Source organism: Seriola aureovittata, chromosome 19 (assembly GCF_021018895.1).
Source record: "Seriola aureovittata isolate HTS-2021-v1 ecotype China chromosome 19, ASM2101889v1, whole genome shotgun sequence".
In the NCBI taxonomy this organism is placed as follows: Eukaryota; Metazoa; Chordata; class Actinopteri; order Carangiformes; family Carangidae; genus Seriola; species Seriola aureovittata.
The window spans coordinates 17,904,963-17,932,910 of NC_079382.1; the positions used below are offsets into that span (position 1 = coordinate 17,904,963).

The following is a 27,948-nucleotide window of genomic DNA, read 5'->3' on the forward strand; positions in this document are numbered from 1 at the left end:
CAGCTGGTATTCACATCTGAGAAGCTGGAAACGGGGATTGTTGGGCTTTTTCTCCTTTTTGCTTGAAAAAGGAAAACCTAAATTAGATTATCAAAATTATCCCAGATCATTTTTCTTTGGAATCACTAACACTCAGTACTTAGGTTTTTACTTTTATGCACCCGTACAGTGTTTATGGTTTTTATACATCGTTTACTTAACTTACACCCTGAGAGAAATGACATCTTATTCTGCTTGATGTATGTTTTCTATGGTTGTAGTGAAAAATAAACTTAAACTTGAGCTATCTGCAAATGGATACAAGCACATATGCTCATTTAAAACAAGTTTTTTTTTCTTTTCTGTGAGATTTCAGAGGTTTTAAACACTCCAAAGAATCCATTCATGCTGCAAAAGAACCATCATCTGCTTTATCTCTGGTAATCACATAAGATCATGGAGAGCACCCACACAACCTTATGCCTCTACACCACTATCAGCGAGAGGAGCTGTGTGAGTCCAGCCCTCTCTCTCTGCAGGGGCCCATCTTCCCCCTTTAAAGCCCCTCTCAGCTTCCAACTAACCTCTAACTATGAGGAGGAGGGTCCAGCTGAAACAGTGAAGCGGGGTCAAGCAGACAAATTCGGCCTTACAGACTTTAAAGAAACCCTCAACGCGTTGGATGACTCCTCTGAGATCCGCTGGCTGACAGAGTTGTTACCGTTGTGTTTGGAGTGCCAGGCTTTCATGAGCATGGGAAACCAACAGGGCTCGAAACTTAAGGCGAACTTTCATAGCTATGCGGAGGGTCAGGATACTTTACCAAAATCCCCCAGAATCCCTCGGAAGAGAAGGAGAAGAGCAGAAGGGCTAGTTTACTGTGGCACCCTTCACCATAACCTCAAGATGCCTCCTGGGACTCGGGTGCCTCCGAAAGCAAGGAGGCTGACAAAGCTTCAGATGACGAGCTATCCTACATTTGAAGAGTGGGACTTCGAGGAAGACAGGCTGATCATCTGCACCCCTGCAGCCAGGAGAAAGAGAGTTACAGGGAAAGAAAGGGAGTTTGAAAGTGCTTCAACACAGGAGTTGAAGCCTGTGTGGAGAGTGAAGCTGCCTGATGCTTCGCCTGAAAACGTTCCAGGATCTTACAGCAAAAGATTTAATTTCTCTCACGGAAAGGATTTTCCCGTAAAGGGTGAATATACTTTTGCTGACTCAGACACTGACCTTTCCGAATATGACAATGAGATGTACTCAATGTATATCTCTCAGTCTAGTCTTGACCTGACCAGGGGGACAGAAGAGGGTACCAGGAATCCTGCAAAATCTCTGATCACCCAATCAGCAAGCCAGAAACATGAGGAAAAGGGAGCAGAAGTTGGGGAGTTGAGTTCGCCTCAGTGGTGGTTTGAAGAGTTGGGGAAGAGGGCGGCAGCACAGCGAGTAATGGGCAAAATTGAGGAAGTTGAAGGAATCATACGAAGGGTGAGTCTCACCAGTTCAGACCTGATCAAAGAAGGTAGTGAAGGCAGCGATGAACCTCAGTTTATCCCAGATGGATATGTTGGTGAAGATCGGCTACAAATCCTGCAAAAGAGATTTAGGCCTGAGTTCAGCACTGATTCCCTATTGGAGACCCATAACAACGGAGACAAGCCTTTACTGGTTGAAGAACTTCGTGTCCTGGGTGAAGCTCTGAGCCAGAGCCTCCATCAGGCCCTGATGATGGAGGGAGCAAAAGCAGAGATTGAAGTCTTCGAAGAGGATAAACAGACTTTTTGTGAGCAGAGCCCAGTAGGATCAAAAAGGAGTCTACCGTCACATCCTTACCACTTCATCTTTAACTCTTCAACGCTGTCAAACAATTCGTCACCCTCTCTCTCAGCTGGTGGAGACACCTCCCCCGTACCCTCGCCGTCTCTGTCTGCAATCCTGGATGCTTCTCCGAGAACATCTAGCAGCTTTGAAGGCATGTCCCCGATTCTGTCGCCTTTATTCACGTCCACGCTGTCCAGCCCCAGGCCCAGCCAGCACTCTCTGCCTCTGAACTTGACTGATCAGTATGAAGAAGATGTCTCTGGGAGTCACAAAGAGTGGACAGGCTCAGCGGAAGACAGTTTATTCTCTTGGGAGGCCGGAGGCTGCGGGAATGCCATCACAGTCACTGGTGTGACAGAAAAGGATCAGTGGAGTCCAAAAAGGAAGTTGGCGTGGGCGAACTCCGGGCTGAATGAGCAGAATCAGATGCAGACATACAGATGCACCAATGTGACAGAGGCCGGCCAAGATTATCTGCTCTCTTCAGGTAAAAAAACAAAACAATTATGTTGTTCCAAAAGCAGTTGCTAGCAAGTCATATAGGCTCAACTTTCAGCGATATCATATTGTGAATGTTTCTAATAAACCAAAGTTATTGAGATTTGTCTGAGTTAATGCATATCCGTACGCACACATTTGCCATGTGAAAGTTGGCACAATGGACACATTTAGGTTAAAAGATGTTGAGCTACTTGAAACCAGGTAGTGTCAACAGTTATGACAAGGGTAAATAACAGTAAACATACAGAAAAAAGTTACAGCAATATTTTTATTATATCTTATACCAACAGGATGTTGCAAAAGATCTGTTTATGTCCAGAATTCACTTATCGCTTCATGTCACATTCTGTCCACCGTCATGGAGGAGCATGTGAGATATTTTAAAGAATTTCGTAGCATAGCTGAGACACTAATCAGCAATCTCTCAGCATTGCTTTACAGATGCAGACACGCCTCCACCTTCTTCATCATGCAACACGTGCGTCATAGCCATTTAGCATATGGCGGATTGAAGATGGTGGCGTTGAAATGCCTGTAGAGAGTTCTCAGAGTAGCGGGGTGGAATGTATGTGTGTGTGCACAACAGCGTGACATTGACTTTAGTGGTTGGTTAGTGAGCAGAGGAGGACGAGCAGACGGCTTCAGAGCTGGTACTGGCTGAGTCCAGACTGTCAGACTGTAGTCTCCCCCGGGTCGATGAACACAGACACACGCTTCCTCTCTCTCTCTCTCTCTCTCTCTCTCTCTCTCACCCACCACAGCAGCTGAATCAGATGCGAAGGATGTGTGGTAGTCTGTAAATAATGGCCCCCTCCTGGTTTGACATACCACTATGTTTCAGTGTGTGTATGTGTGTGCATGTGCGTGTGTGTGTGGGCCTGTGCGTGTGTTTGCTCAGGCATGAAGTACTAGGAGCACCTGATGTGGATACCCTTGTAGTCCTGGATTGGCACTCATCTGAGACAAACAGTTTCCCTTTAAGCAACAGAAAAAAAGGATGTGTGTGTGTGTGTGTGTGTGTGTGTGTGTAGATGATTGCAAACATAAAACACCACTCTAGCTCAATTAATTCTGTAGTGTTAAAAAGAAAATAAAACGTCTCCTGTGTGTGCTGCAGTTGCACATAACTTGCTATGCTGCTTATTTAATGGTTATGTTAAAGGCTTTATAGAGCCCAGCCAATAAATCCTCCAGGTTGATGTATTGGTCGATATCAGATCCTTTCAGATATATTGGTATCCATCTAAATGACAAAAAACTGAAATGCAGAAAAGATATGTTTTGAAACGGTGTTACCGTTCTTCATTTATGCTGATGTAAAAAATATTATGGAATAAAATCTTTTTGCTTGGATTTACTTTTAGAAAAAAACGTTTCCTGTAATCCTTCAGTGACCTGCCGGTGGTTCAGTCATTACAAACTCTTGCTGTGCAGCCAAACTTTGATGAAACCCATGGAGTATTTTATTTATTAGAGATCACAGAATATTGAAACAATTATTTAAGACTGGATTTATTTTTTATATTTTTTTTAAATTATACATAAGGTTGCACAACATTTCATAGAGTCTTGGACTGGAATAGTTTGTTCTGTTCAAACATCATCTACATTATATCAAGAGCTGGAAGATAATATCCAATCTACTGTATATGAGACTGTCAGACAGTGTAGAATAAGCAGCTGCGTCAGGGGAAATAAAAAGCGAAAACTATATATGAAATATTTAAACTGGCTGTATTTCCTGATAAATCGTTTTGAAGCAGCAGAATCTGTTTTTCACTTGGATCAGTAGTCTGATGACTCTTCTTGCCTCTCAGTCTGTGCAGCCGGACGCCCGCCTGTCCAAACTGGATAAATGCTCTGAGCTTTGTGATATACAACAAATCATTAGAGGATGATGATTAGGGTGAGAGGAAGAAAGACATTCAGAGCCTTCTGAGGGTTATTCTCAAAATCCAATGCTCTGTTCAGTGTGGTCAAACTGAGGACAGATAACACATTTCCATAAGCTCTTTAATCTGGCTTTGAGAGCGGTTATGTGTCCACTGGAAGTTACACAACTGGCATCTCTGCTGGCGCTCCTATCTGAAATGATACTGACAGATTTACTGTAGAGCAGCTCACGAAAGCAGACACACACTTCTCCCCTCAAGGTTGAGCTGCCTTTGTCACCCCATCTGGTGTTAGCTAGATGTTTTTATTTATCTATTTATTTTAAGCAAAGTTTACCCAATTAATTATACATCCAGACACATTTTCAAACATATTCTGTGTGACAATCACATCTACTAGTTTTTCAATTAGCACATTTGGCAGTAGGTGTCACCATTGCAACAGCGTGCATTAATCAATCACCCTTCATCACATATGGGTTGAACAATATATGTAATTGATAAGCATGATAATGATTCAAAATATTATTTAGTTTTATTATTTACTATATGATCTTTGTGTTGTGTCCTTGATAAACTTCAATAGCAGCATATTAATCGCACCAGGACTCCGACCGAACGTTATCATGTATCAGTATCATGCTAATAACAACAGAGCAGAGCATGTCGGTTACCCATAACCCTTCTGGGGTGCTCCTACTACAGGAGTCATGTAAGCCCAAAAAACACAACACTTTAGATTGTGATATGTGTGTTTTTACTTTAAAGTTAATTGGAATATTTGAAAAAAAAAATCAAATTATTGCAGGATCTCATTCCTGAACATTTGCTCAACCACACTTGATTGAGAATCATTTAGAAGTTGAATAATTTTGGATACTGGAAAACTAATGGCGTCTTGAGAAGGAGTATGATTAAAAGAAAGAGGAAGGCACGGGTGCTAGTAGCAGAATACACTGTGTTTTATTTTGGCTTTCGCACTGTTTCTCTATGACATTATCTTATGTCATATCTTCCATTAGCATGATGTTACATACGCATTAAAAACTCATCACAACAAGCAACAGGTGCCCATTTACTATGACCCAACACAACTGAGTATTTGTATTCAAAGGACAGGGAAGTGATCATCACCCACAAGTGAAACAATATGACAAAACTAAAAAACAGTCAAATAAATCAACATATGACAAGCAGGATGCTGGAGGTTGTTTTTCTTTTCTTCTTGAACTGAAAAAGCTTAATGGAGAGCTTTAGCTTTTGTTTTTGTGTGTTTGTAGCTAATGTTGTGTCTTATATCCTCACAGCGGTCGTAAAGTGTAACACACAAGATTTACAATGGGGATAAAGAGTCAGTCAGCCTTTTAAAGAACTCTGTTGATTAATTTGGCACTCAGTCTGTTTAAAGGCAAGTTTACAGACACAGCTTTGAGCAGCTCCCTCAGAGGCAGCGTGCACCTGATGCTGCGACACTGCGACATTGAAATGCACTTGCACTTCGCAGTGTTTGATGCCATGGTGACGACGATTCTGCTCTAATTGTGTTTGGACTCTCCTTTTCTCCCAGATGAAGCTCTCCGGAGACAGGAGGAGATCTGGCAGCAGGAGGTCGAAGAGTCTCTCTCCTTCTGTGGGTCACTCTCTCATCCGTCCAGACCCAAGCACGTCGACTTCTTACGCATCACTGCTCCGGAGGATGACATCACTGATACGCCTCCGCTCACACCCCTCCCCCCGGAGTTTAGGGTGAGTAGCATGGAAGACTTGAAGTGAAGGAGAGTGTCTCACTGTCTCATACTGTCTAGACTAGTGGGTTTAAAATATTTACTACCGCGGCCTTAAAAGTCTGTGGTTTTCATTTCATCTCCTGCTGAGCATGATACCTAACCTTTATCTGATGAAGGCTCACTGCCAAACACAGGGCCAACACTAGGAAGAGTGTCATGGCGGCATGATGGTTAGCTCTGTCAACTCACAGCAACTAGGTCCTGGGTTAAAAAAATCAGTTTTGTTTTAATTGTGGGTGGAGTTTGGAGAATTCTGGCTAAAAAAAAATCTCAATAACACAAAAATCTAGATGAAAATCTGAATTTAAAATTTATATTTGCATCGCAGAAACCTTATATTTTAACCATTCATTGATTTTGAGAATGACTCTTATCTGAGGATCATTTGCCTTTCCAAAACTACATGCCATTATCTGAATGTCAACATAACTTTTAAAATCATTTAAAATGAACCTGGAATTTTTATTTGGTAAAATTAGCAACAAAAATAACAAGATGACACATCTTTGCATCCGTCCTTTATTTATAACTTTTCTTTTGCATGTGTGATAATGGAAAAGTTTGAAAGCAGGAAATCGAATGCACTTTTCCTGTGGGAAGACAAACTTCTCCATGGTTCTAATGACAATAACAATACAACAATATTCTTTTAATGGCTGCTGTATATAATCAGGACTGGAAACCATATTGAAGTATCTGAACCTCGTCTGCATTTCCAATAATGCTGCATCATCATCATCATCATCATCATCATCATCATCACATTGACTTTCATGTATTTTACATCACAGTGGAGTCTGGTCTCTCGGGACCTTTGCGCCACAGTCCTGTAGGCGCAGGTTCAAACAGTGGCCTCATGGCACCGGTGCTGGGCAACAAAGAGCGCTGTGTTCCCTGTGGTTACATAATGGAAAGGATTTAATGCAACTCTGTAGGTGCATTGTATGAGGAATGGTATCTGTATAAGCATGAATTAGTGCTTTATTACTGTTTTTTTATTGTCCTTTTCCCCTCTGTCTCTGTGTGTGCTTGCATAAATGTAGCTGCTCAAACAAATGACACAAATCAGAGCATTTTATGAGCATTTTGTTTGACACCAAGGCAGCGCAATGCATGAATAATATAGGGGGATAATATAAATGGAAAGAAATAGTGTGATAATAATAACAATAAAATTATATTTAAAAAAAAACATCTTTCGTGCATCACAACATGATTTAAAAAGGAAAGCAAAGCAGTGTTTCATAATGATAAGAAAACCCCTATGACCAGGACAGAGTTTAAAGTTTAGATATAACAAACAATAAAAAGAGGAAAACTGAGGATTCATTATGAGCCCCAATTAAAAGATGAAAAAAAGATACTTTCCTTTTTTCTCTTTTAATTTTTTTAAAAGAAATACTCATTTAATTTTTAGATCAATATTTTCAGGGCCAGAAAATACAAAGTTGCATCACCAGATTTCCAAGGTTCAGTTTCAGAGTTTAATCGTAATTTCAACAGAATTTATCAACTTTCACAGTTTAATATGATGGAGAATCAGTTCCAAATCAGTTCGATCAATACAAGTTAACATCTTATGGAGTTGTACCCTTCCCATGTTCCCCATGTGTATGAGACAGGATTGAATGTCCTCTAATGTAGAAGAAGTTTTAGAGATGCAAAGTGACATCAAGCGTCTCTAATGGAGGCAAGTAAGAAATTAAGCTAGATACATTAAATACCGACCATTTTTAATACAGTCACAGTGAATTATATCCTGGTAATCTTTAAATTCAGCTCATGTTGTATTTCTGCTGCCTGGTGCTGGATACAGTCCAGCATGTTTTTTCAGGAGTGTGTGTGCGCTCTGAGTCTAATGCTATTTCATGGGATTATCTGGATTCATTCTTATTACATAAACACAGCTCACATAAAGGCCACAGTGTCCCTCCCTGGGAATGCAAAAGCACTTTATTAGTATTCATAAGATTTAAGTGTCGCCAGTTAAGACGCAGCGACAGGGTGCAGGCATGTCTCATAGGACAAGAATTGTCAGAGAAAGTTACACAATGTAATGCCACACAGTAAAAAATGTTATCTGTCACTTACCTGCTGGCTGTGATAACGTTAGAGCAAACAAGGGTGGAACCTGAGAACTAAGAATAACACATATCTGAAGCAGTGAAGGAGGAAGTTTACGCTAGAGTCTCATTTAGATGTTTTTTTAATTTTTTTTATTCTGAAATCCATAAAAAACACAATGAACAAAGCCTTTGATTCTGGGTCAGTAATACACTTTGAAGTTTGTAGCTGCTCCTCAGGCAGCAGCTTAAAACAGAGCAGAGCAGCTTTCAGTCCAAACCTTTGTCTGTCTTCTGTCTTCTACCTCTGCACATACTCATAAAAAATGTGCTTACTATTTGCATCAAGGAAATTATTTATTTTGCTTATGTTAGAACTTATTTTGTGTGTTTATTTTTGTATAATTGTGTATTTCTGATTTTATACGTATTTTGATTCTGATTTTGTTTTTAACCCTTTTTTTTTTAAAAGACAAAATTCTTCCTGTTTTCATGTTGATCAGTGTCACCAGCTTGACAATGATCCTATTGTCACCTTTTACTTTGAAAAATCTATTTACTTAATAGATTTGTGTATTTATTTTGAAATTATTTTCACATTATTCATCAGATTTTATTGCCAGATTTTACTTTCTTTTGGATTGATGCACATCTTGAACCTGACTTTTTCTTGGCCAGTAGTTGTTTTTTCTTTGTTTCATTGTTACCTTTGCTTACCTTTTCTGCCCAGCATTTCTTACCATATTTTCCCTTCCTTTTTGTTGATCTTTGTCACCAACTCATATGCGATGTAATTTCAAACTTTATACTCAAAATTTATTTATTTATTTATTTGTTTGTTTGATTGTTTGTTGTTTATATTAAGCACAAAAACAAAGGAAAGCATGCCAAGTTTATTTACAGAGCAGGTTTCACACACAAAGGCAATTCAAAGTGCTTTACATGTTACATTAAAAACATTAAAATACAAATTAATTAAGCTAATAAAATTGTCACTAAACCAAGTAAGAGCTTCTCTGTGTATCAGGAGTGTATGTTAGATTGAATGTGAGCTGATCAACAGTGTGGTGTAGGTGGGGTTAGACCTAAGACGCCCAGATTAGCCGGGTGTTGCTCAGTACCTTCAGGGGAGCTGAGTCCTCTCTGTCACTGTGGATTTACAGGCCAAAACGTTTAACAAGTGATCCTTGGCAGGCCTATTTACCCTCCTTCAGCTCTGGGTGTGGTGCCCCTCCATCTGCTCTGGGTGGCTTCCTTCGCCTTATGGCTCACGGATCTGTCAGGGTGTTGTCACAAACAGTGGCTGAAGACGCCATCTGCTTCCAATTACACTGTGACAATCTGCAGGGACGACGTCCAAGGTGCTGTTCCGTAAACTGTAACAGCAGGTTTAGCGGAGCTGTAAGGAAAAGGAGGCTGAATTTGGAAGCTGCAGCCTGGACTTGGATCTGACTTTACTGAGGTTGAGCTGAGTCACTGCAGCCAGCAGCGCCGTGGAGCCAGCCTTGGATTCCTCCACTTTTCCATTACTTTGTGGATTTCTCTCCTGTCATTGGCTGCTCGGAGTGCATAACAGCAGCTTCCAGTTTTAGGTTTGGAAAATTAGTTCTCTGGTAAGACATGAGGGAGCAGTTGAAACAGTGAAAGGATACATTTATTTCTTTTCAACAAACTGGAGCGGAAACAGGTTGGATTTTCAGAAATAATGATATGACTATTTTTTTTTTTTACTTGCATGCATTTATCGATCGTAAGCAGAAGCTGCATTATCCAAATTAGTGCATGCCATACAGATGCCAAAACACCACTTACACCTTTTTACACTGCATTTTTCTGATGCAAGATAACACAATGTTGCACTGAAGTCTCAGATATGAGCAGTATAAACAGCAGCAACAATGCTGACGTTGTGGGAAAAGCCTCTCAAAAACTTTCTGCTCCCTCTAATCTGGATGATTTTACCACTTTCTTCATGAGCAACTGTGACTCGTGGAAAATGGAGGAGCAAAAAGCCATTCTAAGATTTTTCAGGACCTTGTCAGACGAGCAAAATGAGGATATGATGCAGGAAGAGCTGAGTTTTAATCTGAAGAAAAATGGTGATGTGAACTTTAAAGATGCTCTTGAGCATTCTACAGATTCACTTTTTTATGTTATATTGCCTCATGAAGGTGAGAAGACGACCTCTAACTCCATGGCACTCGTAACTGTGAGAGAAGAAGGAAATGACTCAGAGAAAACAGAGCATGAGAGGAATAATTTTAGCCCAACAGAGCCGCAAAGCAAGGCTGTAAACACTGACGATGTCTCCGAGAAACAGACCTCCGCAACAAATCAAGACCAGAATAAGATGTCAGACAAAAACTGTGACAAAGATAATGGTTGTCACATACTAGAGAAGTCACTGGATGAATGTGCCTTGAACACATCTCTGCAATCAAAATGTCAACACATTTCAACTGACTGCACAAATACAGACTGTGACAGTGTCAAGCAGGATGACGATGAAGAAGCCAACCAGGATGTAAAAAAAGCCCATGAAAATGGTCAAATTGCAGATTTTCATGAAGATTTTGTCACAAACACAGACAATTCATACGTGCATTTCGGCCCTGAGGAGTCGGAAAAAAACGAACGTGAACTGATAACAGTGAGTCGGACAGAACCCGATGTTGAGGAAGAGGCTGAACCAACACTGGAGGAAGCTGAAGAGCAAACTGGTGAGCCATGCTCTAAAACTGAAGATGATGAAAAGGAGGTTAAAGGTGCAGAGGAAGATGAGGGAGAAGAAGAGAAAAGAGATTTATTCCCTGACTTCTCCACTGAGCTTCACCAACACCCTCTAAGCCCAAAAAGTAAGTTTGGGCCAAACATTTCCATAACATCAGCAGCCGCAGCCAATAACCCTCCACCTGGATCCACCTTCACCAGAGCCACCTTCTCCCCGGGGTCCCCCACCGACAAGCAGATCCAGCTGCCGGCCCTCTTCAGCGGCCTGAAGGTCCTGAGGAAGACGGTGGTTGGACCCGAGCATGACGCCGCGGCCCAGATCAAACCTCCCTCTCAGGGAGCAAAGAGGGACATTTTCCAAGAGAAGCACGGGGACGCTAAGGTTCATGGGGGTTTCCTGGATCAGATCTCTCAGTTTCTGAGTCGGGAAAAGAAAGAAGATGAGAAAGAGGAGAAGAAGGAGATGGAGGGTGAAGGAGATCAAAATGAAACGGGGGGATGAATGAAAACGATGAAAGCCAAGAGAGTCCTGAGAAGGAAGACGTTGAGGAGGATGTAGAAGCTTCAGGGTCATTTGACTCTACCAGACCTCCGGTGTCCAGTGCAGAGGCAGCGTTTGATGCCTTCAAGGCTTTTTTCACCCCAAAGCCTTTGAAGAAGGACCCGTCAGATAAGGTGGACCTGGAGGCAGTGAGGAAGAAGATAAGAAGTGAAAAAGATGTGTTAAAAGCCCTTTTTGAGAGAACTTCCAATAAGACGCCCGAGAAGAAAGACTCATCTGATGGCAAAGTATGCACCGTGTTATCGAAAAGGGAGAATCAAAACTTAAATTGTAACAGCATACGTATATTATCTAAGTGATTGATTACAATATTTCACAGTCATTAATTCTTTCTGTGGGAAAACATCCTTTATTTTATTGTTTACTATGATTTATTTGACCTTTTAAAACACATTGACCTACACTCAGGACGTATTGATCTGGGTAGAGGTACCTCAGGTGTGTTTTGGTCTGTACCTGACTCAGTCTTCACACAAGCTTAACAAGTTATACTGACTGCTGATCTGTCTGAAGCATTTTCGGAGAAAAAGCAAAACAACTTACATTTTGATAATGTTTGTGTCTCTGTGAGTTACTTTTTAAAGGACATTACAGCTGTAATCAAACGGGGTGAAGAACAGTTACCTTTTTATTTTGGGTGAATTACTTGGAGACTATAATGGGCAATGGACAATAATGTGGGTGTATAGAAAAATCAAACAAAAGGTGTGGAGCAAGTCTTTAGGTAAACAGTAATTATTGGTGTGATGTAAATATCTAGAAATGTACAAGCTGTATTTTGGAAGTCAAAAATCTCTGTTGTCCACCTTCTCTCACTCTAGTCTGAAGCTTCCACGCCAGGGGAGGGAGAGGAACGAACTCCTGGTCGTTTACAAGCCGTCTGGCCGCCACTCAAGGAGGAAAAAGTCGGGCTCAAGTATACAGAAGCAGGTACTGGTTCATTCATGCATGTTGATATTTTGTCAGAAGACATTGGCTTTTCTAACCCTCGTAGTTTGGTGCCCCACAGACCCTGCTGCTATATGTGTAAAACAATACAAATAATAATTGCAAAAATGAACCAGTTTTCCGCTTCAGATATGATTTTTATTTGCTTCTGATCTTATTAAAATCCAATGTCAGGACAGGAAAGTAAACAAAGCCCAAAGTATTGAAGTTGTAACCATTTCCTTTGTTACAAACTCAAACTCCAGTGATGTTACTCACATTATTCGGGATTTGGGAGTGGAAATACTACTACATACTACAGATAAAAAAATCATGTGAAAATCCATTGCATTTTACAATGTTTCAAAAAGTCTGTGACACCCAAACAGAAGTAACATTTCATTTACTGCAGCAGACTACTGACACACGTCATCAGGTAGTGTGTCAGTAAATGCAGTCTATGACTTACAGTAGATATCACCACCCTACTCATTATGTCTGATTATTCATGTTAGACAGGAGGAGAGTTTGCTCTGTGATATCATGCGGTGGATGTTAAATAGAAGCTCCACTGCTAAAGCAAACACAACTCCACCCTGTGTGTGTCCACAGGCTGTAAGACTCCGCCTGCAGTGTGTTAAAGCGTCTACTGCACACTGCAGGCACACTCGTTTTACATGTGGCACTGCCTCTAGTTCATCTGTTCTGTTGAGAAAGTGATTTTGAAACTTTTGTGGTTGAAACCACTTTGTTTATGATTTAAAATCTTTCAACTTTGGTGCCACCTAGTGGTAAAAAAAAAATAATGCAAGTGATACAAAAAAATCTTTTGCCAACAGGATAGTGTATGTAAGTCAAGTTTATATGAAAACACAAGCATATTTAAGTCATTTTTTACTTATATAGCCCAATATCATAAATCACAAATTTGCACATGACTGACTGATTCAACATCTTGAACCACTCAGTTTATATACTGCAGCAGAACATTTTTGTCATTTGGTGCTACTGCTTATTTATTCTTACCATGTGTTTGTTACCATGACAACATCAGCCTCAGAACAGAGTAAATCTGAGAGTAGAGCGGCAAATGTTTTAGGCTTAAAATAAGTTTTTATATTTTGCGAAATTGCTTAATTAGTGTTAGACTAATCAAAGAGCAAAGTTGAGACAGACATAACACATTTTGAATTGTGGTCTGTGCTTATTCTGACTTGCATAAAACTACTTTTTAAAAAGAAACACATGGTCAAACACTCGGTGAGTCATAGCTAATAACACGTTGTTCATCGCACTTTACTCATCACTTTTTAAAGCCATGAAAGTGGTCCTGCTTCCTTTGGCATTTAAATGGATGAGTGCTCAAAAATAAAAATAATTACGCCTCACTTGTAAAACATTTCCGGCTGTTCATCATCAGGATTGTCAAAGGTTGGACTGTTTGAACATGGATTGAAACTGTGCTCCATGTGTACACACCTACTTCCCTGACAACACAGCGCTTGTAAATACTGTCGAGAAGGTGACAGTAAATACACTTTGTACTGGACCATTCAAAACATTCAGGCATCCATTAGTCATATATTTCTTATTTTATTTCCATAGGACATTTCATACACAGGATGAAACAACGTGCTTTACATAAGAAATTAACACAACATCAACAAGATGCACAAGAAATACATACAAGAAATCACATACACACAAATATATAAAATAAATACATAAAATGGACAAGATGTACAACACAAGCACTAAAACAACCCTACAGAAATGTTTGCTTAAATAGTTTGTTCAAGATGGCACCTGCAGGCAGTGCGCTGTCAGTCAAGGTGTGTGTGTTTTTGTGACACGTGAGGCTCTACTGCCCTCACCTGATGGCGTTTTACACTGTTTTTGACCCAGTCTGTCCCACAACATATCCTCAAACACCCCTCACCCTCAGCCACAATGGCAAAACATTTGATTTGTTCTGCAAAATTAGTTCCAGCTCTCACGTGTCTCACTGTTGTAATTTGTTTGTCTGCGGCTTGCACCCAGCCACATCATTAACGTGTCCATCGAGGTAAAGAAAGCACTCTCTGGCACCACAGCTGTAGTAATGAACATCTGTTGTGGTGCAGGAAACAACACAAAGCCATTGTTTTTTCTGCTCTGTTTCCTCTCAGAGCATCAGGCCGCGCTGCTGCAGCTGAAGAGAGAATGCAAAGAGGAGCTGGAGAAGTTACAGGTCAGTATGACGGATCGAGATGAAGTGTTGAACCAGGTGTTGTCAAATTCATATACGTATGATTATTTAAAAATTTGCATCTTTTAAGCAGGGCGTAATCCAAAAATGTGAACAGGCAAGCATACAATTCAGCACAGAGAATACATTTTCCAATTATACACTGTAAATTAATCATGACTGAACATTTACATATTTCATTTGAGCTTTTCTCCTGAGAACATGCCTATTTCCCTATAATTACTACCAATGTACATCATAACTCATCTGACATTAATCTAAGATTACACACACACATTATATTATTTTTTTCCTGAATAACAGAAGAGCCCTCGAGGATTTTTGAAATATCTTAAAAACTGCATATTAGTGATGTTAAATGATTTTCTGGATGATTTTTTTTCAGATAAACAGATACTTTTTAGCTCTATGGTTTTAAAGTAAGGCATTATTTTCAGGAGGACTACTGTCAGCAACTCTCCAGACTGCGGGTGGAAAACGAGGACAATGTCGCCTGTCTGGAGTTCACTCTGACTGAGCTGCAGGCCAAACTCTCCCAGGTTGGGACCCACCGCCGAGGGGAACTCCGAGATGTCGCTGTGTCCACCGGAGATGACTCTTTGCAAAAATATTTCCGCAATGTCTGCATCCAGACGGACAGAGAGACCTTTGTCAAATCTCCGGAGGATGGAGAGGGGACAGGGAGGACATGTATGAGTCCCCAGCAGCAGAGGGTGACCCCCAAAAAGCTGGACCTGGCTTCTATCAGCCTCAGCCTGGCCGGTCAGAGGGATGATACAGTGTCCTCCTCTTCATCGCTTGCCCCCCCATCCCAAACAACTCCTCTTGGAGCCTCACTACCTCTAACAGAACAACCACCAGCTCCTCTTCAGGCACTTCCAAGCAAAACAGACAATCTCCCTCCTCCACCACCACCTCCGCCCTGTTTGCCATTATCCACAAATCACATGCAGACATCAAATGGCCCTCCACCACCTCCACCACCACCGCCGCCGCCACCTCCCCCATCCATGCCAGGCTTAGCTCCCCCACCTCCTCCTCCTCCAGGTGGGGGTTTCTTGTTGGATAAACCTCCCAGGAAATCAGCAGTAGAACCTTCCCAACCCATGAAGCCTCTTTATTGGACCAGAATCCAGATCCAGGACAACAAGTAGGTTCACATCTAAAGGACAACTACTCACTAACTAACAACCTCAACAAGTAGATCTTTTTATGCGAAATCTAATACTGCTTTTGCACAGTGTGATGCCATTTTCTTTTTAAGTTTTATTATCGAAAAATGTCTGTGACTATAAATTTTATGGATCTCCAAAATGGCCATTAAATTGTCCGTGTGCTCACTTGAAAAATGTTGAAAAAACAAGTTTATACAAGTCAAAATGTCATAAAATGTGAAACGTTTGAGGTATTGAATGAGAATGTCATTGAAGAGCCAAAAGCATTTAAAAGTTTAAAATATAATTAATAATATTTAGATTACATTTACATTATGAAATGAATGATCATATATTTGTAAACAAAACAATTAGGAAATTGTTAGTTTATTGAAGCAGACACTTGAAAAAGGGAATTTAAAATGAAAAATAAAATAATAATAAAAAGAAATGTTATAAAAATAAATTTGAATTAATTCCACTGAAACTCAATAATAACAATATTTTATAATAAATAACATTGTAAAGTAATTAGCTGAGTTGAAATGTATTAAATGATTTTATTTATTAATTTCATAATCTTTTTTATCACTATATCAGTGAGGGTAGGCTGAATAACAGTAACACCTCTCTGTATAACACAACTGAACTGATGAAGGTAGAATTTATTATTATTTGATAAACTTGCAACTGTGTATATTGATTCAAACAAACAGCAATTACATTGAAAGATGGTTCAATATCCAGTTTTTGTTCAGTTGTATTAATCGGCCTCCTATCAAAATGATGCATATTTAAAACCCCTACTGTTACTGTTTTGAATTGTTCTGAATTGAAACAGAGGCTGAGACAAACTGATGCTTTTCTCTCCCTCAGCAACAACACACTGTGGAACATTTTAGAGGAACCAAATATAATAAATGCCTGCGAGTTTGAGGATCTCTTCGCCAAAACCACCACAAAGACCAAGAGGAAGCCGCTGTCAGAGGCTTATGAGAAGAGAGCCAAGGTCAAGAAGGTAACATGGAAAATGAACTATAGTGTCAATCAAAACTCTCCTCAGCTTTTGGGAATATTTTTCTGAAGCAGCAGATTATTATTTATTGAAGAGGATGGAGGTTGTGACAGTTTGTAGTGCAGGAGATTGCAATATGAGTATTGTCCACTTGAGGGCGTGGAAGCCATTGCGTTTACAGATGCCAGGTCATTGCAGACCTCTCAGCAGGAGCTTTATAAACCCAGAACTAGACATAAGTATTAGATTTAAAAATAAATATTTGGAAGGGCAAGGACCCAAAAGAATCGGTGCATGTTTCAGCTTATGTCTTCCTCTTAGTTTACAGTTCGGTTCATATGTCTTTGCCCTCCTGTCTCTTTGAGTTAGAAGTATATTTTTCCTCTGTTCTGTTTCTGATCAGTCATTTTCTCCCAAATCCAGAATTGCTGATGGACTCTAGTCCCTCACCTAGAATATGATTTATGTTTGCTGCTTTTTCCTGCAGTAAGAACACAAATGCCACAAGATTATTCCTTTAGCATCTCTAAATCACAAAGGAAATTCTAAGTACATTATATAACACATTAGGATGCATTAAAACATTAAAGAGACACTGAGTAGGAACAGAAAATACAATGCAATGAAAAAAAAAGACAAAGACAAACTTATTTATTCAAACATGAGTAGATCATTTACAGTAACTTAGTGTCTTTTCTCAGTAATGTGAGTGGTGTAGATAAATCAGTCCTTCATTCCTGACAACTCTGGTCACTAATGCATGAAGCCCTAATGCATCACGGTGAAGCCTGTTATGACCTTGGTTTGTTTTGCTCCATCTTTGCACAATAGACTCTCTACTAATGACCCAGTAATGGTTTCCAGGGGCAAGGTGGCCATGGTAACTGTGTGTGTGTGTGTGTGTGTGTGTGTGTGTGTGTGTGTGTGTGTGTGTGTGTGTGTGTGTGTGTGTGTGTGTGTGTGTGTGTGTGTGTGTGTGTGTGTGTGTGTGTGTGTGTGTGTGTGTTTTAGATCATTAAACTGCTGGACGGTAAGCGCTCCCAGGCTGTGGGCATCCTCATATCGAGCCTCCACCTGGAGATGAAAGATATACAGCAAGGTGAGTTTCATTCATTCAGTTGTGTTGCATAGAAACCACTTGGGTCAAAGTTCATTTCCTGTCAGCTACTGATATTAGGAATGACTGCAACTGGACCCAAACGTGGACTCACTCAAAATGTCCATGTACACGGACTATAGGATACAATATGATAATGCAGGACCTCAGATTTTATATGTATATATATAGACTGTGTAATTGTCATTTGAACCATAAAAAACAGCTGAATGAAATGTTTTTCTCAGGTACATGTCATAAACAACCCAACACATCTAAAGTGTATGAGTACAGTTGTCAAAATAAAAGTCTTTTGTAGTCCATTGTTTTTGAGCACAATAGCCTACAAATATAGGTAACCCGTTTCCATCCTCAAAATATACAAAACTTATAACTTATATATAATATAATTTTCTTAATTAATTGATTAATCATTTGGTCAAATTGTGAAAAATGCCCCTTACAATTCCCTAAAGCCCAAGGTGCAGTCTTCAGATTCAGAAGTAGCAGTGCAATATATTTAGTTTACTTTCACCACTTACTGTCTGACATAAAATTTAAGGATGGCAGCTGCTCAAGCTATTGCTAGCTATGAAGCTGTATTCATTTTTTCCATTTCAAACCCCACTTTTTTTCCCTCATATTTACTTTCAACACTTGGACTATCATGAGAATGACCATTGAAACCTCAGTGTGTATGTAATCAAACATACATCATCTAAACTAGCTGTATCCCCAGCCAGTCTGGGGGTTTGAACCTGCAGCCTTCATCTGTAAACGTTCAGGTAACCGCGGCTCCCTGAACATCACCCTTGTTTAACCTTAACCCCGACACCACACTGAACTTACCCTGTATTTCACTCTGAATATGAGCTGCTGGTGAATTTAAAGTAGGATTAAAGGCTAAAACACTCACCACAATATCAGCAAGACCGTTACAGAGAGGCAATCTGCATTGCTAATCCCAAACACAGAAATCTTTGTGGCTAACGGTGGACTGTGTTCCCCAGTGATAGGGCTGCGTTGGTGCTCTATGTTCATGCTTCTCTGGGATCTGCAGTTTTCTGTTTGATAAACTACAGCCCGACCAGATTGTTTTTTCCAGGAGAAAGCCAACAAACATTCATATTTAGAACCAGTTGAAAGGTTCTGGTGAACATGTAGCATGTAGGCTAAATCGCTCCTGTGTTGTTTAGAGCACACAATAAAGGCCTAATGTGTGCTCTGTTACCATCCCACTTCAAGCTGTACTGACTGTGGACCACACTGTGGTGGACCTGGAGACCATTGAGGCACTGTATGAAAATGTACGTATTACAGCACACTTTATTGCACTTTAATCATAACTTTCACAATTATGAATGAACCCCTTATTGACATTTTGTCGTCAATGTGTCAGAGAGCGCAGCCCGAGGAGCTGGAGAGGATCAAGAAACACTACGAGACGTCAGAGGAGGAGGAAGTTAAACACCTGGACAAACCCGAACAGTCAGTATCTCCTCTGCTAATGGAAAAGAGAGTGCATCCTTTCTAGACTTGTGTGCTTGTGTGTGTAGACTTCGCCTCTGTTAGCAGCTCTAAGAGGGATGTATGCTTACTGTTTATGTGGTTGCGCTCCAGGTTTCTGTATGAACTGTCTCAGATCCCGGACTTCGCAGGAAGAGCTCACTGCATCATCTTCCAGTCAGCGTTCATCGATGGCATCGCGTCCATCCAACGCAAGCTCAACACGGTCTCTTCGGTCTGTAAGGTAAGAAGAGCAGCTGACAGCTAACCCACTCATTACCTCATTAACTCCCTTTATATAGGGTGATATTAGGGCGATATTAGATTTGAGATGTTGAATATGAAGCATGTCGGAGTGAGCAACCAGCTCTCTGTTTGCAACCTGAAAAAAGCAGATTACCCTGCATTTGTGTTCTGTTCTGAGGCTCTGCTGGAGAGCGACGGTGTGAGGGAGGTGATGGGACTGGTGTTGGCTCTGGGGAACCACATGAACGGAGGCAACAGGACCAGAGGTCAGGCCGATGGCTTTGGCCTGGAGATTCTCCCTAAACTCAAGGACGTCAAGAGCAGGGTGAGGACTCGATCACTGTGGTAGCTCACTGAGAAGTTCTTTTTTTCTTTTCCCTGCCTTTCATCATGCTTTAGTTCAGCAAAGTTGACTTTTCTTAGGGAATGCCCATGAGTCTAATGTGATGGTTGACTGGTTAGGATGTGCAAAGGAGAAAGCCGTGCCAGGTAAATAAAAAACTTACAGTAGTTGGAGGCAGAGGAGGAAGCAGTCTGGTTTGAATATCCAGGAAGGAAGGATGTGTTCATGTGGGAAAAGCGATTTAGCAGCCCTCTCTCTCTCCATGAGTAAAGAAGAGTAGAAGACTGTGTTTGTACCAGTCAGCTCTCAGGTAGGAATCTGTGACACAGTTCAGTCGTGCGAGCGCTCACCGGTCTGAGTGTTCCCGTACTTATTTGTGATGCAGCCGTGTCTTTGATTGGAGCTGATTGCACCCTAAATATGTTCAGAAAATGCACTACAAAGGCAGGTAGCAGCTCTCGTTCCTTACTTTGTTAAAAAAAGGTGATTTAATTTACACCATGCAAATAATCTGTTTCTTTTTTTTCAGGACAATCGTATCAGCCTGGTGGACTATGTGGTGTCGTATTACCTGCACAATGTGGACAAGGTATTGATAAAAAAATGTGAAAGCTCATTGTTGACTTTGGAAATAGCAGTTTAACAAAATGATCTTAATTCAAGAGTCACTTACTAGCTTTTTAACTGCATTTCATGGTCTCAAACAGCAGATGGAGTTTGCTCAGTTATACTGATGAAGACCGAGAGACACAGTTGAAATCTGTGGGAAAAGCAAGAAAGTCCTGTTACTGAAATAATACTCTTATTGTTTGCTTCATGTACAGGAAGTTGATCCGTTATATTGTTTTTTCTCATGAATTTAAAAGACAGGTTTTTCAAGTCTTAACTTGACTTAGAATACTAGTCAAAACAACATCAACACACAAAATATTTTATTTGAGTCTAATATGAAGTTTCAGCAATCTGAGTTAGACAAATAAAATGAGTATCATCCAAAGTTACAGTGTTTTTAATTTTCCCTTGTAGTGTTACTGGCCCTGCACCTCAGTCCAACAGGGAAACACAAAACAAGCACTGTGTAGGAATGGATCTCAGTATAAAGAAGAGGAATGATTATGGATTTAAAGTCCATATGTGCACCTGACCACAAAATTAGGACAGACTTGAAAATTTCCTATCTATCTTTTAATATTGGAAAGCGCTCTAGTTAACTCTATAATAGTTGCAACATAAAATGAGTTTTAATCTTTCTTCACTCTACCTGCGTCCAAAGACACAGTACGTGATTTCTTATCTCCCTGGTTTAACGGTGATGTTTTGTTGTTGTGCCGCGGCTGTATCCCACCAGGACGCCGGCACAGAGAAGAGTATGTTCCCCCTTCCTGAACCTCAGGACGTCTTCCTGGCAGCGCAGGTCAAGTTTGATGACCTCAGCAGAGACCTGAGACAGCTGGGACGAGATCTAACAAGTACGTGACGTCTACACTGAAACCTTTATCTATTCCGGCTCTCTGAAGCCTCGCAAAAAAAAAAACCCTCCAGAGAAATTAATACCAATACCCTGGGCCCACTGTTGCTGCAGATGGTTACACACACATTCCCCAAACCATTAGCTGCGCTCTGAGCAGACCGACATCCATGTGACTGGGTGACCGGAATAGCCTCGCCTTGTGGTCAGTTTGTTGTGTGTTTCTGTTTGAAAACCTCAGCCATGCCTGTGTAACTCTAGCACTGTGATTTTGTGTTGCTCTCGAGAGGCACCCACAGACCAGACCAAAACCCCGGCCCAGTCTGGCATCGTTTTTCCTCAGACACCCCTCCAACCCCTCCCCCAGCAACTCACCACCCCGGTTTCCCATCACTGGCCCCAGCCATTGAGGAACTGTTTATACTTAGGGGCTAAAGGCCTGCTTCTTTGACCAGACTCGAGTTAGCTAAAGCCCCAGAACAAAAGATTTCCTCTCGTCTTTCTTATTCTTCTTGACTGCACTCTTCTCTCCCTAAGTGTGCCCATATGACGCCATTCAGCATGCCAGCCAGTTAAACCAGCAAGTCAGACTGAGGACAATGCTGACATGTATATGATTGTGACCGAGTACATTGTCGTATCCTTATGTACACATGTGTTTTTGCCTGCCTTGTGCACTGTATGTGCGTGTGCTCAGAGACTAGCAGGAGTCTTGCAGCTGATACTGGCCTGGCGCCTCTCAGATCCAGCTTCTAATCCTCATGCCCATCAGATCTCCCATCGTTGTGCCTTTGTGCCCATGTCGCCAGCACAGGGAGACCATAGCTTCCCACTTATGTAATCTCCAGACCTGCGGTATCTGCGGTATCTCTGCATGGACTTCTGCAGAGATGCATGGATCCTTAACCTGTTTGGCTGTATCACCTGGGCTCCAGTGTGGCCCCCAGATGTGTGCCACAGATAGCTTTCTTTACCTCTCAACACAGCTTCGTCTTATCAGGCTGTCTACCCAAACCACCGTGCAATCTGGATCGCCCGTCGCAGGTTCCTTTTGTTCTGCCTGTTTGAACCGCCCTCATGCCTGGTTTGAAGCTCTGCTGCTGTCGTTCTTCACTCTCCCTGTGTTTTCTGTTTGGTCGGTATGAAACGTCTCCCAACACAGTTAAAGGGAGATAAGTTTCATCCATGTTGGCTGTTCAGGGAAATGACATCCAAAGACCGTATCACATTAAAAAAGACTTCAAATTAGCTTATTCACTGTAGAGACTTTAAAGTTAATATTCTCCACAGAATGAACTGTAATAACCTCAGTGCTCCTTTAACTTCTGGAGCATTTAGCCTAAAGACTTCTTCTTGACTTTATTGGTTAGCCCTCAAGTTAGATTCTTTTATTTCTCTCCGCAATTTTAAAAATGTTATTATCTGATATTTTATATTCATATTCAGAACCTCTGCCTATGAAATATTTCTTTATTTCCATGACCATATATGAACTAAATAAGCTGGAGCAGGTTTTTAATTAGCTTAAATGAGGAGCTTTCATTATTTTCTTAGCACGTTTATGTTATTCTAACATGAAATGTGTTTTATAAAGACATAGTGTTTCCACTCGGTATATCATCATGGATTCTGACTGTAGTAATGCTGTGATTTAAGATGTGCCTGATTCCAAACGCACCATCACAAAATCCTTTAAAAATCTCTTGAAGAAAAGCATTGATCCATCGCCGTGAGACCGAATCACCGCCTGACTGCAGTTTTGTGTAATTTCAGCACCACACTCCTCATCAGCCGGCTCTGTTTATGTGCCGCTCCAAAACCCTCTTCAGTCTGAAGTAAGCAAACTTTCGTCAGGCACAAAAGGCAGACAAAAGAAAGAGAGGCTGGCCACACAATGCAGAGGGAGAGAGAGAGATACCCGCCTCCACAGTTTACACAAATCCCGAATGAAAACAGTATTCTTTTGTAATCTTATCTGGGAGATGTTGATCGAGCGTCGGGGGGTAGGGGGTGGGGGTCAGAGGGGGGCCTCTATTATGACTGGCTCCGCAGACTGGCTCCTCTGATCCACTGATTGGACGCAGAGCAACATGGAGCCGAAGACTGGCAGAGGAAGAGAGGGAGAGGGAGAGGGAGAGGGAGAGGGAAAGGGAGAGGGAGAGGGAGAGGGAGCAGGGTTAGCAGTCGCCATCTCTGGGTGAATCTCAATAAGTGATATCTGAAGAGGAAGTTGTGCTGATAACCTGCTGCTCAGGCACAGGTGGAGATAGTTTAATCCAGAACTCTCTCGTCATGGGTTGAATTTCTAAAATTCATGGTAAAAAAAACCCAAAATGCCTCAACTAATGAATTAAAATCTCAAATATTGTCTGCACACAGAAGTGATGAATAAAAAATATAGGATAGAAATCATAAAGTGTGGATGCAGAGAACAAGCAGTTCAGATTCAAAGTTGTGAGTTTAAAATTGTTGAATCCTTTGAGAGAACGCAGGGGTTTTCTTTAAGAGGCAGTGATGCATCCATATATTGTCCATCCATCCAGTCTTCTTTTATTCTGTGTGGATTTATAATGACTCAGAATGAGACAGGATCATGCAGGTTGTGTTGTTTTGTTTCATTTTTTTTTTTGTTCTTTGAGACTTTTTGTTGCTGTGGTGCCTCTGCACTTCATTTCCCAGGTATCACTCATCCGGTACTGTAATAATATCTTCCTTCCTGGGATTTACTAGTTGTTCAATGTTTAGCTCTTTGCCTCTGCAAACGGTTCATAATATCATGCATCACATCCTGAACAGAGACTGAGTCCTAACGGTGAATATTAAAACATTTCTCATGATCAAAGTAGTTAAATAGTCGATCATTGCGTTGCCTCTGTCTTTCAGGATGTGAGAAAGATGTACAGAGGGTTTGCTCGGAGTCTCCTGAAGAACACCTGCAGCCGTTCAAAGACAAGATGGAGGCTTTTGTTCTCAGTGGTGAGTTTGACAGTCACATACTGTCGTGTCACTAAACTTCTGTGTGACTTTTAGCATGTCGGTAGTTTGGGAAGATTAGGGTTCAGAATGACTTTTTCTCCGGGTTACATTTAAGATTGTGATGTTATTTTTGGCGATCTATTTCAAGTAAAGAGATTCAATTATTATTTATTATCTTTTTGTAATATGACAGAAGAGCATGAAGACAGTTCTGGCGTCAGAGTTTACTTCAGTTCAATTATGAAAAACTCTCCTGGAAAAAAACCCCCTAAATTTTAAGACTTTTTAAGAGTTTTTAGTGGCTGAACTGAAGATTTTTAAGATCTTTTAAACACCCTTCTGAAAACGTAGTTCACTTGTGCTCTCCTTCACTTTTACTTTCTCCACTAAAGTCTCTCTAAATTGTTCCATAGTCTGATAAATGTGCTTGTCATCCTCTTACTGGCCTGAAAATGCCCCTTTTCCTTTCTCATGCAGTGTCTTTAGTATCTCTCTCTCTCTCTCGCTCTGTGTGTGTGTGTGTGTGTGTGTGTGTGTGTGTACACACGAGAGATAGGGTGGATTCGGAGTAAAGGCTAGACACTCAGATAAGGATCAGGCAGATTTGGCAGTGACTGAGCCTCCTGCCTGAGACACACAGGCACTGGGACTTCTCAGAGACTCTTTCATTGCAAAATATATTCTTTCAACCAACTCAGGCACATCATGTTGTAAGATTTTTATATTTACGACTCATCTCAACGTAACTCACAACACATCCTGCAGCAGAGGAGAGCCTCATACGCCCAGCCTTTGAAATGACAAAGATTCGTTTGTAATTCAAAAACCCAAAAATGTGTCTTAAAGAGCAGTGAGACTGCAGTCCGTCCAGATGACCCTGGATCTATTAAAGTTAGAGCTTTTGTCTCTTGTATCCTATTTGTTCCATTTGGTATAAAAACATTAAAGACATACAGACGTTTTTTCAAGCCTTTATGCGTCATTGGGAACATGTGAAGTTAGTCTGATTTGAGTTCTTCCTCTTAAAATGAGAATCCCACAACATTACAGGGAGACAGACGCAGGTGGTAATGTACCTGTTATTTTGTCGTAATGGCATTGCAATTTGAAAGTGGCAGCAAGAATGGCTCCATTGTTGAATAACTGACTGTGTAATTGCCGCCCTGAAGAAGCCTGATGGTTGTCTGGCTCCATCAGACAAGGTCATCATCACATAAGAGGTTCTCATTGTGTCCCTACTAGTATTTACATCCACAGACTCTACATAGGGATTATGACTCTTTAAAGTATAATCTGTCTATTTTATTTATTTTTTTAGTGGGGGGGTGGGGGGGTGGGGGGGTTCTGGCTACAACTAAACTATTTCTTTGTTTTGTTTCTTTGCAGCACGAAAAGAACACGCAGAAGCTTCCTATCAGCTGATGACTGTGCAGAAAAGGTCGGAGACTCGCATCATGTTGACACTTTGAGGGCAACATACTGGCCTTCTTCTGAAATTTAAAAATGATTTCTTATATTAAAGCCTCAGCAGAAATCACTTGATAGATGGAAATATTTTCTAAACTCAATTTAACAAAATCAAGGAAGCAGCGGCCACGAACGCGTAGTAACAGCAACTGTGATGCGGAGAAGTTTTCAGTCTTGGATCAGGCTGTTGTAATAATACTGTGTTTTTTAAATGAGCCACTGATTCTTCTCGTCCTGAAATGTCATCACATCCTGCCTAACAAGACATAACATAGCATCTAATGGTTCTAGATGAAAGTCAGATTTAACTGAAATAAATGAACATCTCCAGCTTGGTTAATGGTGTTTTTTATTCTCTCTCTTTTTTTTTATACTTGCTGTTCAGTTTTCACGACTTGGTTCTGTACTTTGGACTGAAGCCCAAGACGGGAGAGAAGGAGGTGACTGCTGGTCATTTCTTCATGCTCTGGTTTGAGTTTTGTGCCGACTTCAAAGCCAGGTGGAAGAAGGAGAACAAGAACATCTCCAAAGAGAGGTAAATGTTGTCTGTGTACACTCAGCGGGCACTTTATTAGGAACACCTGTACATCTGCTCGGTCATGCAGTTATCAGATCAGATCGTGTAGCAGCAGTGCAGTTTACGAAATCCTGCAGATACAGGTCGGGAGAAAATGTGGTTTCACTGACTTTAACTGTGGCGTGATGGTTGGTGCTGGTTCGACGATTTCTGATCTCTAGAGTTTTTACTCAGAATTAGAGTCAAAAACAAAAAGCATCCAGTGAGCAGCAGTTCTGCAGGTGGAAACGTCTTGTTGATGAGAGGTCACAGGAGAACCTTGAGGTGGATGAGCTACAGCAGAAAAAGTGGCGGTGTAATGGTGTCGAGAATGTTTTCTTTGTACATCTTGGGCCCCTTAATACCAATCACTCATGGTTTGAATGCTACAGCCTATCTGAGTATTGTTGCTGACCATGTGCTTCCCTTTATGGCCACAGTTTACCATTTTCTAATGGCTACTTCCAGCACGATAAAGCACCATGTCACAAAAGTCGTCTCAAACTGGTTTCATGACCATGACAGTGAGTGGCCTCCCCAGTCTCCAGATCTGAATCCAGTGGAACATCACTGGGATGTGGTAGAACAGGAGAGTGGCAGCATGAACTGAACGTGCAGCGGATAAATCTGCAGAAATGATGTGATGCAATCATGTCAACATGGAGCAGAGTCTCAAATAAATCAACATCTTGTGGAATCAATGAAAAAGGGAGGCCCTACCCAGTGTTAGTATGGTGTTCCTAATAAATTGCTCAGTGAGTCTTAAGTCACCACTGTTTGTGAAATGTGAATTCATAAGTGAACTCACAAAGCAGGATTGATCAGCTGATCCTCTGATGTAATAAAGAGTGTAAAGAGTGAGTTTGAATGCACATATCAGAAACTGCAGCATTAATAAACTGAGTGTTTGCTGTTGCAGGTTGAAGGAGGCTCAGCTGTCAGTGAAGAGAATCACAGGGGAGAAGAAAGTGGAAACGAGAAAGATCAACCCCAACAGCCTGGTGAGACAGGATTTATAGTAACACACAAACACATCGGTAGATAAAACGCCTTAAAGAAGTAATCAGTGTGTTCAAAGGGTCTAAATCAGCGCCTCAACATCCTAATCCAAGCTGGTGCCAAGTCCAGTGTGTCAGGAGAAAAGACTCCTTTATACTGACAGCATAAACTGAACAACTATTTTCTGTCGCCGTGGTTTGGAAGAATTTGCAAAAAGAAAAAAAAAAGAAATTCTGCGGCAAGCTTATCTAATTCTGATCATGTTTTGCTCCCAACAGAAAGAGCGACTGCGTCAGAAAGAAGCCAATATGTCTGCAACTTAACCGATTTACGAGAGGAAGAATAAAATCTCTAACTTCTGGGTCATTTCAGTCACACAACCACCTTCTCCTGCGTCGCTCTCTGTTCGGATCAGTTTGAAACCTGATACCAAACCAACATTTACATGGTAAACTTTTTACCATTTTTTTTAACAAGTTTATTTGCCTGTTGTTCTTTCATTTCCATGAAATACTCATACTTCAACCGACAGCTTCATGTCATATAATTTACTTCCTTAAATGTATTTAAATTTAAAAGATTGAAAGAATCTCATGTGCAATGTGTAAACAT

General features: G+C 40.9%; 1 protein-coding gene across 1 annotated transcript; it reads left to right on the plus strand.

Moving 5' to 3' along the window:
* Window positions 1-365: 365 nt before the first annotated feature.
* Window positions 366-27,947, plus strand: fmn1 (formin 1). Its single transcript, XM_056404679.1, has 18 exons — window positions 366-2,287; window positions 5,761-5,939; window positions 12,157-12,265; window positions 14,431-14,492; window positions 14,948-15,660; window positions 16,541-16,682; window positions 17,691-17,778; window positions 19,021-19,082; window positions 19,175-19,263; window positions 19,396-19,525; window positions 19,706-19,852; window positions 20,400-20,459; window positions 21,219-21,339; window positions 24,222-24,314; window positions 25,701-25,752; window positions 26,167-26,316; window positions 27,257-27,338; window positions 27,615-27,947. The coding sequence occupies exons 1-18, from the start codon at window positions 436-438 to the stop codon at window positions 27,657-27,659; spliced, it is 4,176 nt and encodes a 1,391-aa protein (XP_056260654.1). The 5' UTR covers window positions 366-435; the 3' UTR covers window positions 27,660-27,947.
* Window position 27,948: the final 1 nt, after the last annotated feature.